This window comes from Pollachius pollachius (genome assembly GCF_949987615.1).
Source record: "Pollachius pollachius genome assembly, chromosome: 13".
NCBI classification, from domain to species: Eukaryota; Metazoa; Chordata; class Actinopteri; order Gadiformes; family Gadidae; genus Pollachius; species Pollachius pollachius.
In genome coordinates, this window is record NC_136946.1 from 8843825 (window position 1) to 8857378 (window position 13554).

At 42.4% G+C, this 13554-nt stretch overlaps 1 protein-coding gene across 4 annotated transcripts in view; it reads right to left on the minus strand.

Moving 5' to 3' along the window:
* phactr4a (phosphatase and actin regulator 4a) overlaps positions 1 to 12990 on the minus strand; it is a 28835-nt gene extending 15845 nt beyond the window's left edge. For 3 of the 4 annotated variants that reach the window (XM_079749086.1, XM_079749087.1, XM_079749084.1), the window contains exon 1: positions 6392 to 6524. In XM_079749086.1, coding sequence (XP_079605212.1) covers positions 6392 to 6416 — 25 coding nt within the window. In that variant the 5' untranslated portion in view covers positions 6417 to 6524. Of the gene's footprint in view, positions 1 to 6391; positions 6525 to 7280; positions 7324 to 9481; positions 9600 to 12660 lie in introns of those variants that run through there. The other variant, XM_079749085.1, reaches the window with a different exon arrangement.
* Positions 12991 to 13554: the final 564 nt, after the last annotated feature.

Below are 13554 nucleotides of genomic sequence, written 5' to 3' on the forward strand. Positions count from 1 at the left end.
ATGTAAAAACCCAGTGACACACAAAAGCCACCCACGCCACCCACACCCAAGGCTCAAGAATGATGATGACGAATCGCAATGCTATAAACCAATGTAATTATACATGAGGGAATGGGACCCAAGTCTGAGAGTGATTACATACAAGGGTCCACCACTGCTATGCAGAACAATTAAGATTAACTATGCAAAATTTCTGGCCACACAAACAATGCCTGGGTAGTTCCAAGCCAAGGAACCAAACAGAAAAAAGCTAAATCAATAGAATACAACTGCTGTAATTCTGTTACTGCATTCTGCATTACTGGACACACTTGAAGATAGCGGAAATTAGAAATGTTGTCAACATTAGCGTCAACAGCTTATTGTATGTTGTGAAACGCTGTTATTGTCAACTCAACAATAGTTACTACTTATCATTCACGAATAAAAAAGTTCAACAAATTTAAAATAGATCAAACCAAACTTAGCAAGGCCTACTTGATGAAGATATAAATTATCTAAATTACCATTTGTTTTGCCAATTCGAAAACTGCCTAAGATCAAACTGAAAACCCAGATCGAAATTCCAAGCGTCACACATAAAACAAGCGAACCATCATATCTCAATTTCCTCTTCCAATACCGATGAAAAGCAACATAAATCCTCTCAATACTTCTGGTACAATGTCAAAACACAACTATAAAATTGATATAGCATTTTTTACACGCTGGTATTCATCTGTGTTTTCTATATACAAAAAACTGAAAAAGCAACAGATAGCGGAAACACATTTTTACATTAATTAAAATGACATAACCTTACACTAATCAAAAAGGCAAAGTCCTTGCAATACATGCATTACTTTTTCAGTGTGAAGGCCGTGGGCATTATATACTGTTATTTTACAAGCAGTTATATCATTTTGTAAAATAACGGTAGATAATGCACAAGGCCTCCACACTGAAAAGACAGATTGAAACCTCACAGCTGAACATCTTGCAACTTTTCTAAGGAGCCATTTACCATTGATCCATGTCATTCAAAACAAAACACGCCATCATGGCAACCTCTGTCAAAAAGGGCACTTAAGACTGATGTGGGCTTTTTTAAGTTTAGATAATGTGAAAGTCAATGCCTATCTGCACATATTAGTACAGCTAGTGCGGTTGTGTCTCGAGCAATCCCTGAAACACAAGGCGAGCATGTAGTATGGACAGCACTGGACTGTAATCCAAAAATACATATATACAGTGATCAATAGAGACTCCCCTATGAAAATAACAACGGCAGTGTTGTCCCTGCCAAAGTGTTGATGGTCCCTACTAAGCTTTCTTACTGGAACCCACTTGTGGTACAGCTAATATACAATTTTGGCAGTGTCACAAATAGTTCTGTCTGCTGGGCTTGACATAAGCACATGCACACCCACGCTAGAATGATAGCCAACACATGACAGCATGAGTTAGCTATAAATGGTTCTGAGCCATTAAGAACCCTAACCTTTATTGCTTTTGGGAAGGAACTTACACGTGGCAGCCTTTAAAAAATGAAAGGAGTACAATTTGACATGGCATATTAAACCGCAATGCACACAGTGGACCTGCTGCAGTGGACCTTATTCTGTCAGATGGACACACAGTTTAAAGATATAATGGAAGCCAGCAGGCATGGTGATGCCATTTTCATGCAAGGTCAACTCACGCTGATAACAGGTATAATCAACAGAAAATAAGCCATTATAGCAAGTTAATTAGATAGATATGCATGTCCATAATAACCACCTCCGCCACCCTCCTTGCCCATGGAGCTGGCAGATAGGATCTGCTACCATGTCCTACAATTAGCCTACATGTGAGGAGGAAATAGCTTTACAAGTGTAGTTGCTGGCCAGCCCAGGACTAGTACTCCCCTCGAGGTCAGGGTTAGACGTAGCCAGCATCAAGGCCCGGTTCAGAGCCAACAACACAAGATATTGCTTCGTAGTCGGTGCTTTCAGGGCGCTGCAGCGTACCATTGCTGAGACTCACTGAAAACGGTATGCTTGATAACACAATCAGGGAGGAGCTCACACCCGTCTCTGACATTTAGCATGAGACCCAAGGGGTGTGAAGTGGGGTTAGTTGGTCCCAGGGAGAACCACACATTGTTGTGTAACACTGTCTGCAACAGTGTTACACTATGGTGTGGTACGGAGTGTCTCTTATAGAGCACAAACATGGCTGGTAATAGCTTTGCACACTAAAACGCAGGATAAGAATGAGAAGGATTAAACAGTGCACACAATAGACCCCGACACACAGCACAACAAAAAAGATTGTGCTGCTGTTTTGATACATTGACCCTTCGCAAGAACACGAATTTGAACTTAAACCTCGGACTGCACATTAACCGATGAATGGATTCTTTAAAAGACCCCTCTTGCTCTGCCTTTACAACAAGCCAAGACTGCTAATGATTTACCTAACACAGCACCCTTAGGTGTTTGGTACACTAATACCATCCACATGGACCCTCGCCATGATGAAACAACAAAAAACGGGTACGCTATTTGATTACACGGAGGCCAAACCGAGGGCGGATATCCTTTGCACGTGAGCTCCAACACGCCACATCCAAATCAAACACTACTTTCGAACAGGTCGTACTCGCCAAGAGTCATCCCATTAAAAAAGGGCATGCAAAGGAACACAAGAGTGTGTTTGCTACATAAACACTCCTCGGCCATCTGTCAAGATGTTTTAAACAAACACGAAGCATTGCAAACACCTCAGACCCCCGAGACGTTAAGCAGCTGACAGCGCCCGGGTTATGGGTGTACTGTTTTCCACAGGACACCACACTACAGACGCCATACGAGTCGTCAGGGTAAGCGGAGTCGGACGAGGCCAAAAGATAAATCCATGTTCAGCGAGACCTGTTGACAGTTGGTGCCTTGCACCTCCAGCCCTGGCTATTCGTGAAAGAAAAAAAAAAAACACCCAGCAACCTTCCATTAGACCGGGCCAAGACAGGAAGTGATACGCGGGGCTAGAGTATATTACACAATCACAGCATTCCATCAACAAACATTCTTCTGCACCTGCATGTACCTACTGCTTTCAAACAGTTCAAACACAGCCATTATAGACATACACATCTACCAAACTGCTGTGGACCAGCTTTTAGGCCAAACTCAAAGCGTAAAAGCAAAACACGCGATGGGTAGTCCTCAAGTAGTAAGTACCGCCTGTATCCAAACGCAAACCCCTGGTGGTCCACACAGCCACCTGTCCTCTGCCTTCAGCCCCAGACTCACCATGAGTGTACCGTGCTGGTGACTGGCCTGCTGTCGTAGAGCTGCCACTTTGTCCCATGCTCCCACTCCTGTCCCGCCTGCCCCTGCCTCTAGCTCTCCAGAGGCCTGCCGCCGGCAGGGCTACGGGAGGGACGATAGAGGGGGAAAACTGGAGCCGTGAACAGCCCCAGCACTCCTGTAACCTAAGACCGTCTTGCCTGCTGGCTGGCGTCGTTTATGCCCTCTCCCGTCTCGGTAGTCTCGCCCTCCCCTTTCCTTCCCTTGAGCCCTTGTGTTTTCCTCTTTCTCCCCCCCTCTTGTTCACCGTCTCCCTCCCTCTCTTTCTCTATCTCGCTAAACACATACGTATGTTCCCTCAGCCCCTGGGTTGTTTGGTCCCTCCCATGTCGGAGGCCTGACTTCATGTAGGAGGTTCGCCGTTAAGACACTCGCGCATGCCTGTCATTCCTGAGAGCGCCATATATTTTTCAAGGGCAAAGTTCACCACAGGGAGGCTCTGAGGGTTGGCTGGTCCAGTCAAAAGCCAGCAGATGGGTAAAGCAAACACTTACCACTGCGCCTGCCCCCCCCACACACAAACGTGCAATGCACTATTCCACAAAGCTGTCCCGCAGGCTTCAGCGAGAAGGTGGGATGGCCTTTAAACGGGTGAGGTAATTTGAGGAGGGGAAGGTGAGCCAGTGATAGGTGGAGCCTGGTGCCAAAGAGCAGGAAGTGACATTGGCGTGGTGTCGAGTGACACTCCCGGGAGAAGCTCCGTGAGCACAGCACTTCATGAGTCAACAAGTGACAGTAGCATGTGATCCCGCTGTTTGGCAATAAACTGTTGCTTAAGACCGGTTTTGAAAACGTTAGAACATACTAAAACTCAGCAGTTGATTGTTGATCGCCAAACAGATTTAAAAAAATTAAAAAGATGATTTGTTAAGAGCAACAGATATATATTAGGTTATCTGACGGATGTTCAAACATGCCTCTTCTGTAAAGAAAACCCTATTATTTTAGTAGAACCACACTATCACACAAGCCATTGAGGTCGCCAATCCTAGTAAAAAAGTAAATGCTTTCCCAAAAAGCAAAACGTGCCTTCTTAAAATCGATCTTCAATCAAGTAGTTAAATAACATGTTGCTGAATGTTTCACCAGACATGAAGCCCTATTTATCACAGAGACAGGGCAGCTAGGCATCCGCACATTTCCATCTCAGTTCTGCTGCTTAAACTTGGGGTGAAAGTGAGTGAGAGTCAAGCCTCTTTCGCAAAGGGATATAAGTGTGGGAGTAGGGGGAAGGATTGCCGTGAGGATTTGCTAGCAGACTAGCTTGCTGATTCAAATAGGAGGCCTGCTTTAACCGTTCAGTTGAGCGCATACACACTACAGTATCATAACATTATTTATGTTATGTTTTAAAAAAGGGACAAGCATATGGATTTGTAGACTACATACACAAAAGAAAAAGGAGTAAGATTGCCAATGATAGTACGGTCATGAATGTGGTCAGCACAGGTACTGAATTATAAACAGCTTTATTTATAATGTAATTTAGTTGTCTGCCTATGATGTGTTGCTAAATCGGATGAAAACACACAAAAGGTTTGAATGGCATCTGCCATCTGACTGTAGGCAATACTATTGAATTCAATTGGATCTATCTAGACCTAAGGCAAAGAAAAATCGCTGCATACAAAACCCTTATGAACTTGTTCTAGTGATCTACCTTCATGGGCAGAAAACAGATTCTACGTGGAACATATCGATTTAAGGGCCTTTCCTTTTGGTTTGCTTGACTAGCAGCCTGGTGTTAAGTCTACTAAAATGTCAGGAACCTTGACGGAGTCATACATTGTGAAGGTCTGTTTTTCCAAAATATTTGCATTGGATATTTAAAGCAACACATTTATATTTGGGCAAATAAAATACGTTACGGCCACACAATTTAAATTAGTGTAGGTGAATCTCTTGGCACAATATGCTTATGTACAACTCAGGCTCAGACACATTCTCTATTGGGAGATGTAACACACACACACAAAATACTTTTGATGACTGCAGATGAGGGGGACGTCAACTACATCATAACGGCCTATAGTAATATTGATGTTGGCCAAAAGATGTCAGAAATTAGTGGAGCCTAACAAGAAGTAGTTAAGAGTGTAAAACTTTTAACACACAGGCACTCCCAGGAGGAGTAAAATCCAACTACGATGGACTGACTGAATGACAGCATGATAGCCCTCAAAGATGACGTGATATAGTTAATATATGAGAAGCAGTGTCATTAACTCAGGTAGAACTATGCACTTCAGCTCCATTGCACCCTCTAGAGCACAATCAGGGCTATGACTAAGAAAAGGCTGAAGGGAAAAATGAAAAGCGATCATTTATAGAAATTAAGAATAAAAAGCACCTCTGAGACCGCCAAAGTAGAAAGAGTCAACCAATCACAACAAAGATAAACAAATAAAAAAACTAAACCAGAAATGGGAATTATAATTAATTACATGTACTTCCCTTTGTCCTTATTGAGTTAACCGTGTAATTAAATTCTCTTTTCCACCACTAAATGGGCGACATTAACAAAACAAACAATGCAGGGGTCTTTCCCTGATTGTGTCAGTTTTACAGAAACCGACATGACAGCCAAACTGTGTTGAGCACCGCTTCATGACTCACTGAAAAAACACAACCCTGCCTTTTCCTCAAATCACAGTCCGCCGACGTGCAAGAACAAGAATCAAGAAGCCAAAAATAGCAACAGGCCAGCAGTATGGCAGTCATCGTGTTGTGAAACCCAAGTGTCAAAGATATTCTCCATATCATGAGTGAAACTCTAGTTTATAATTCAGAATTACAAACTAGGCCTGCCACATCTCCCTGACAGAGATCAGGCATTGTACATTTGTATTTATCAAGATAAAATCGTTAATAGAACGTGGTCCTTCGACCGCATCCTCAAAAGACCAAACTGCTAAAGCCTCAAAGAGTCAAATTCCCTCTTCTTAAAAAGGTCTGAAAACACCAAGTCAAACTCAAGCTAGCATTTGACACAAACAGTTCAAACCACCAAAAGGCTCAACACAAACATCCAGAAACTGAGAGAGAGGGGGCTTACTCACGCATGTTTTCAGCTTGTACTGCCATTCCAGAAGTCCCTCGCCGTGGATCAAAGCAAAGAAAGAGCTAGCATTGACTAAAACCACCACAGCGGGAATCATAGAACCAAACCGTGTGAGCGTGTGAAGGTTTGTAGTGAAATGTGAGAGGCGGGCGGTGGGAATGCAGCACCGCGTGACCTACAGGTGTGTCCTCGGAGAAGGAGAGGGACTATCAGATATCCCCAGTGTCAACAGCACAATGCGTCACCGCAAGGCCAACCCTAGCCCGGCTCCCACAGTCCTGTTGCCTCCCCGCTAGCAGTCCACACGATAGGGCAACAGATACGGACATGCAACACACCTAGAGAAAACCTCTGCAATAATAGACTTGAGTTATTTTTAGCTGTATGTCCCCACTGGATTCAGAGTCCCATAAGGAAGTGTGTAACCATCACGGCAGTGACGCCAAGGTGTGTCCATCTGCTGTTCATGAGGCTTGTTTTGTTTTGAGTCATTATATTAGGGATGTCAATGGCAAGCTTATTTTGCCATTGCCATTATTTTGCCAATCCAGAGACATGCACTTCATTGCAATAGTAAACACTGACATAAACATGTCAGTGTTTACATTGCAATGAAGTGCATGTCTCTGGATTGGCATACAGAGATCGGGAAGTGAGGCCCATTTAATAAAGTAAGAAATAGGCCCAAAAAAATGCCCTGATTCCCACATCAGCTCTTTGAGCATGTAAACATACACTGTTAGAGAGTATGGATTTGCTTGTTCATTGATTTGCACAGGCAAATCAATGCACAAGCAAATCCAAAAAAGCCATCATTTGGCAGTGCCAACACAATTTGGCACTGCCAAATTATGGCACTGTAATAATAAAACATGCAGGATTCCTACCTTGATTTTCCATTAGCGTCCCAAACACAGTAGTCCACAGCTCCTGAATGAGAAAGGAAAAATAGTTAATGAAATACTGATTAAAGTTCCTCCAAAGAGGTCGTATAATCACATTCTTTCCAGACAAACCGAACGTAGGTTTACTGAACTATGCATCAGTGTTTAATGCTCCATTGCTGGGCCAGGAGGTCTGGCTTGTGCTCCCGATGCAGTCCATCCAGTCCATGCTAGCTCATGATCCATTTAAAAAAATGCATGGCTGCTCTGATGATTTTACATATTGAAGGCAGACATATTACATTGATGGCAAGGTCTTACACCACAGTGAATGAGTTACTCTAGGAGTATGGCTTAATTATTAATAGTGTAATATTAAAAATAAAACGTGATTAGAAAGTACGATTTTACATTGGTTAGGCATATAAATAAAACTATGATAGACCTTTCAACCAGGTATACACATACAAGAAAATACCATCCCATACCGCGCCCAATGCCACAGACAGTCTAAAGTTCACACAACATCTCGGTTAAGATCATTTACAGAGACATGTTGAAACGTAAAAGGCAACGTAAATGTTCTGCTTTGGCAGACTGGAGACGCACAGGCAAGTTCCTCAACCACAGCCTTTAAACCCAATAATAAAAACCTTATTTCGTAGAATCCAAATCACGAAAGACCATTAAAAAAAGCACACATATCATATCATATTATCTTAAAATAAATGAAAGGGCCAAAGTCTATTGGATAAAGTCAATGGCTTTTTGTGGTGTTAAATAGATGGGGAATAACCATAAAGCCATCCGATTAAGCAAGGAATTGATTTTCAAAAATCCCTAGCATTACTGACACAATCAAGTTTGTTTGTTACAAATCTGATTTTTTAATTTTGATGCAATGCCACTAAAGGAGATTTAATTATGTGTCCACGTTTGTATACATAATGCGGTACTTTAGTAGCAGTCAGCCTACTAGGATTTTTTCACCCCACCATTCATGTTGAGGAAGTTTGTTGGACTGGGTAAAACTAGGTCGGCAGTTAATGTTTGAAAACGAGCACATGGAGGTAGATTCACATCCCCTCAATGCTGTTTACTTGCATTCCTTTGGCAAAAAAGGCCTCATTATAAGAAGGAGCATCCAATCAGAGAAAGAGAAACCTTTTGGCAAATAAAATGCAGTTGGGTGCATTTCTAATTCAATTTCATAAATCCTGATTGCCTCAGATGAGAATAACAATTTACAGTCCCAGACAAAGAAAGGAGAGGCAAAGGAAGTGCATTCAATTCATTTAGACATTCTGCAGAGCTTAAGAGTCTGCAAAGAACATTCCTACTCCCTTGCAACACTGGTGTCTCAAGTCTCCGGCACTCACTGAGCCACCAGGGCTGAGTATCACTGGGCATGCTATGTTATGCACGGTGAGGTTACAGAGAGTGCCGCCTGTGAGAAACACTGCCAAGCCGTTCCCATGCGATTAATGTCAACACGGTGAAAAGCTTGTTGAAATTCAAACGATAAGGCAGGCTTGCCATTGGTTGTGTGGAGTTGTGTTGTGCAAGGAGGAGCGCACAACAAATCGTGTTAAGTTGCCCTTTGGAATGTAGAATCATGCAGAAGACGTGCAGGAGCAAGGTGAATGGCAACTGTATTTGTAAACACATCACAGATCTGAATTTGGACAATCAGCTTTCTCCATAATGGGCTGTCAACTCTCCAAAAATCTTTAACAATAAAGCTTAAGTGCATGCGAAGAGCAAACAAGAGCTTTACCCATTCTGAGAAGAGTGTACTCTTAACTGGTAAGGGTATGCGTGTTTTTAATTGTATTCCAACATCTGCAGTGAATTGTGATGTTACAAAACGGAAACCTGCATATTTTGTTTATATTGTACGTGTAAGCTCCTACTAGGGCGAGAGATGAAAATAAGCAATAGCTATATCATCTCTTTCTGCGCATTCGTTTCACACCCTTGTTGGAATGGAACCATGTCAAATTGCAACATTGCTACAAAAAAATTATATCAAAAGCAACTACAAGCAGTATAAATACTAGCTGTGCCTCCATGTTCCCTACAGGATATCAATGGAAGTATACATTGGGGAAGATTTGTTGAAACCATTTGCCTAAATGCTAAATACTCACAAGATACAGTGCCGATGGCTTTTGAGTCTGGTTATCTAAGTTCTGGCCACTTACATCTGCTGACAATCATTGGGGTCCTGACGATTCCCTGCAACAGTGCCCGGACAGTGGGCTGTTGGGGTTATCGCTGGTTCCAGATGGACTCCTCTGTTGCTGTGTGTTGACAGTAATCCTGTAACATAGACAAACATATGCGGATCATGATCAAACCATGTCAAACACATGCTCAAAGCCCTCGCTAAATATTGGCCAACGCCAAAAAAAAAGAAATTTGTCCATAGGAAGTACTGGGCAGGTCTCGTCAATACCGCTTGGATGAATTCTTAGCAACCAGGAGGTCCTGTGTTGTTGGATTATAAATATTTGATGAAGCGGATGAAAGAGACAATAAGCAAAGAAAGGCTGTTAAATCAAAAGTAACAAGACAAGGGTTAACCCAAAATATAGTCAACTTAATTTGCACAGCCCACAACAAACGCCTAAGAACTGAAAAGGCACTAGGTCCAAGGTTGACTTTCCCAGGAAAAAGGCATGCCCACATTACAATGGTCCAACTGGTTTAGCAAGTGTACGGCTGTGATGTACAGGCAGCTTATGTGCAGCAGCAGCACATATGCAAGCAAGCATCAGAGGCCAGGCTTATAAAACAGTAGCTACTGGACCTAAAAAGGGTGAAGAATTCACTACACATGTAGCAATCAGCGATTCATGAATCGGATCAACAATCAACTACTGAATTTGAATTTCAAGCCGGTATATAGATGGAATGCAAAGTTCATGCCCAGTTCCCTTTCAACCCTCAAATTATTTATTAGGTAGTAATCAGCACCACAGCAACTCTATTCTCTTCTCTGATTTCAGGGTGTGCGGCCACGTCCACTTCGAAAACAGGGACTCGTTAGTCACTACTCTGAACAGACAGGAAAAAGCAAACAGAACACGGAGGTACAGTCCACCACTGTGTGTGTGTCTGCAAGTGAGCAGACGAAAGCTTCAAAGAACATGAAACGATGCAAGTCACAGCACAGTTCTTAGGGCTAGGAGAGACTACATAAACAACACACACACACACACACACACACACACACACACACACACACACACACACACAGAGTTGGAGAGGCTGCCTCTCTAGCTAGTTCGGAGCATGCCCGGATTACACATCACAGCTTTAGTGTTTTTCTTTGTGTTGCAACCTCACGTGGTCCCTTTCATGTAAGCAGAAAGAAGACAAAGCAAAAATAAATAAAACGGAGGCAGACGGCAGGCAGACTTTCTGGTTTGGTGAGAAATTAGAATGTCCAACGGTGGAATGACGGTACATAACCCAAGTGCAATGAGTTTCTGGTCAATCAAGATTGACCATTTTGACAGATCCAACACCTGCACATGTTGGGTGTACTGACAATGACCACAATGTGTCAAATTACCTCCTTGAAAGCTCTTCGGGAGACTTGGCACACACCGTGGGCAAGGAACGGAACACAACTAAATAAATAGTTTGTTGACAAAGGTAGAGCGAAGGGAGCTGACAAGCAACATGCTAGAGAACAGCGAGAAGAGGAATCTCCACTTTCAATACCACAGTTGCAACACCGAAGGGATAAGATAACAGATTGACTCCATTATACACAAGTGCTGTTGGATCTTGTGCTGTTGGATCTTGAGTGATTGATGGATGGGCCTAATGGACAAGACCCCACACACATACGGACAACTCCCACCATGCTGTAGCATTGTACAGCATAGCATAGCCATTTGGTAGGATAAAACACACCGTTTTGAAATAAGCACTACTGCTAATCTCGCTGTGTTCAGCATTCAAACCCACTCATTAAGACCTTCCGATGTGCAGGGCACAATCAGCCATTGTGTGAAGTTTCAGTCTGCAGGCATAGCATTCCCGAAACAGAGAACCAAACTTGTTCAGGAATGAACATTTAATATTACCGTAAACCCTGATAACGAAAAGTAAGTGAACCCAAGAGAGGCAGACAACTCTGTGCTCAGTTTTGTACTAAGTTATGGAATGTAAACACTGCTGTTATCTTCCGATTTAATTGGTTGCTTCCGGGGTAAAAAGGAAACATGTATTGCCCAGGCGCTGGCCTACTTTGTTGTTAATTATGTATGCCATATCCCCTACTAGGCTGACTTGTACAACAAAAAGGGAAGAGTAGCCTACTTGATAATCTATTCAGATGGATGCTATAGTATAAAGGCTAAAGTTCATCCGCAGGGGGTTACCTCGATTTTACAAATGGATATGTACATATTTTAAACAAAGAATACGCCTGTTTATTTGTTGTGGAAATGTTATAGCACGTTTCAATGTTATAGTAAATTGTAATAGTGCGCCGACGTACAAAGCCGATTACTCCATAAAACTTAAAAACAATTTCAAAAGGTCTTTATGGCTTTTCCCTTTCCATGTTTTCCAGGAGTAAAGCAAAACACCCTACAGAGACAGTACAGGGGCGTATGAGAATACCTTAGGATAATGAGGTACTGAAGGAACACAGGTACCTGTTGAAACAAGTAGAAGGGCTTGCTCTGACTGTACAGGAATGTGCGGAGAGGCTTGCTAGGCTTGCTCGGTTGAAATCAGTTGACGAAAGAACGTGTGGGCCGTATCGTGTACTTAAAACAGGATTGTATGGAGTGACATGATGCAGTGTAGGATAGTAGTATAGGATGACAGTTGCTGGTACAGTGTTTGGAATGTCTTTCACCAGGCCCACAATGAATAGACGAGCCCACTGATTCAACCGAATGCTCATTAAAACCACAAACGTAATAGAAAGGCATAACATATCTGCCTGTCGTCCAAACGAAAGGCGGGGAATATCGCGTATCAATAAACATCGACGTAGAGAATATGTGCATTTACGCTTGACTGGTAGGATTTAAATCATAAACTTAGATTGTGCAAGATCACTTGTTTGACGTTAGCTTGCCAATTTCAACAAGACAGGGTATCTAACATCCACGATGATGGTTGCTATATGATACCCCTTTTTCTTTCATAATTGTGATAACGTAAATAGTCGAATTCGTTCGAACATAGTGTTAATCCTGATGTAGTCGCCAGCAACAGGTGGATATTCCAGTAAATTGTAGCGTTAGCTTATGTTAGCCTATTTGGCTACTTCTAAACAGTGGTGGTGGTTGAGTGTGTGCGTGTATATATATAATTATTACACAAATAAGCAACTCGGATAGGTAGTACTCACCCTTTAATAAGAAAATGACTTTCTCTCCAGCCCACGGACACACGGAGCAAAGGTTAGTCTGTAACTCTTAACGTGGATCCTAACGTGACACTTGACGAGTCGCTGATCTCCAATCACACTACCCAACACTGGCCCAGAAGGCGGAACTAACCCCGCTAACCACCTTTAGCCCTCAATTCAGCCGCTCAACTTTTGAAAACTTAAAAGTTATGAAGTTCGATATTCTGGTTCAATATTCTCCCTTCCTACAATATACGAACCGAGGGAAACTTTTTGAAAAAAGCAGTATTTGTTATGAAAGGTGTAACGGCTAATTCCGCATTAGGCAGATTACAATTTTTGCGCATGCGCCGTTGTGTACAACACGTTTACCTGGCTCCCTCCTAAAGTGCGAGACGTTCAACTACCGGCCTATCAACCCCGTCCTTCCCTTTTAATTTATCTTTACTTAGGGTAGGCGTAAAGCAGAAGACACATCAAATAGGATTGATACGACATTTTTATTCCCTGCATAAATATCTACGTTAATTTTATATTTTAATTTTCAGAAACCACTCAACAAGTGATGAGATACTCTGACCTCTCCTGGTTATCTGCTGAACTGCATTGCTAGTGCGCACACATTTTTCTCATGGCCCATGTGTTTCCCGTGGATGTTTATATTTGGCGTTGCCATGTGAATGAGGGTGTGTGTTTCTTTCTAATGCTCTCAGAAATTAGTTCCACGTAATTATTATGGTAAATTGTTCTTCTATGTTGCCCCACCCTTGCCTTATTAAGTGCAAGCTTGCCATAGCAGATAAACAATATGGTTTAATCTATGTATTATCTGCTTGAAATATGTTTATCAGATAAATATAGACCAACATAACAAATTGCAATGCAGACACAACA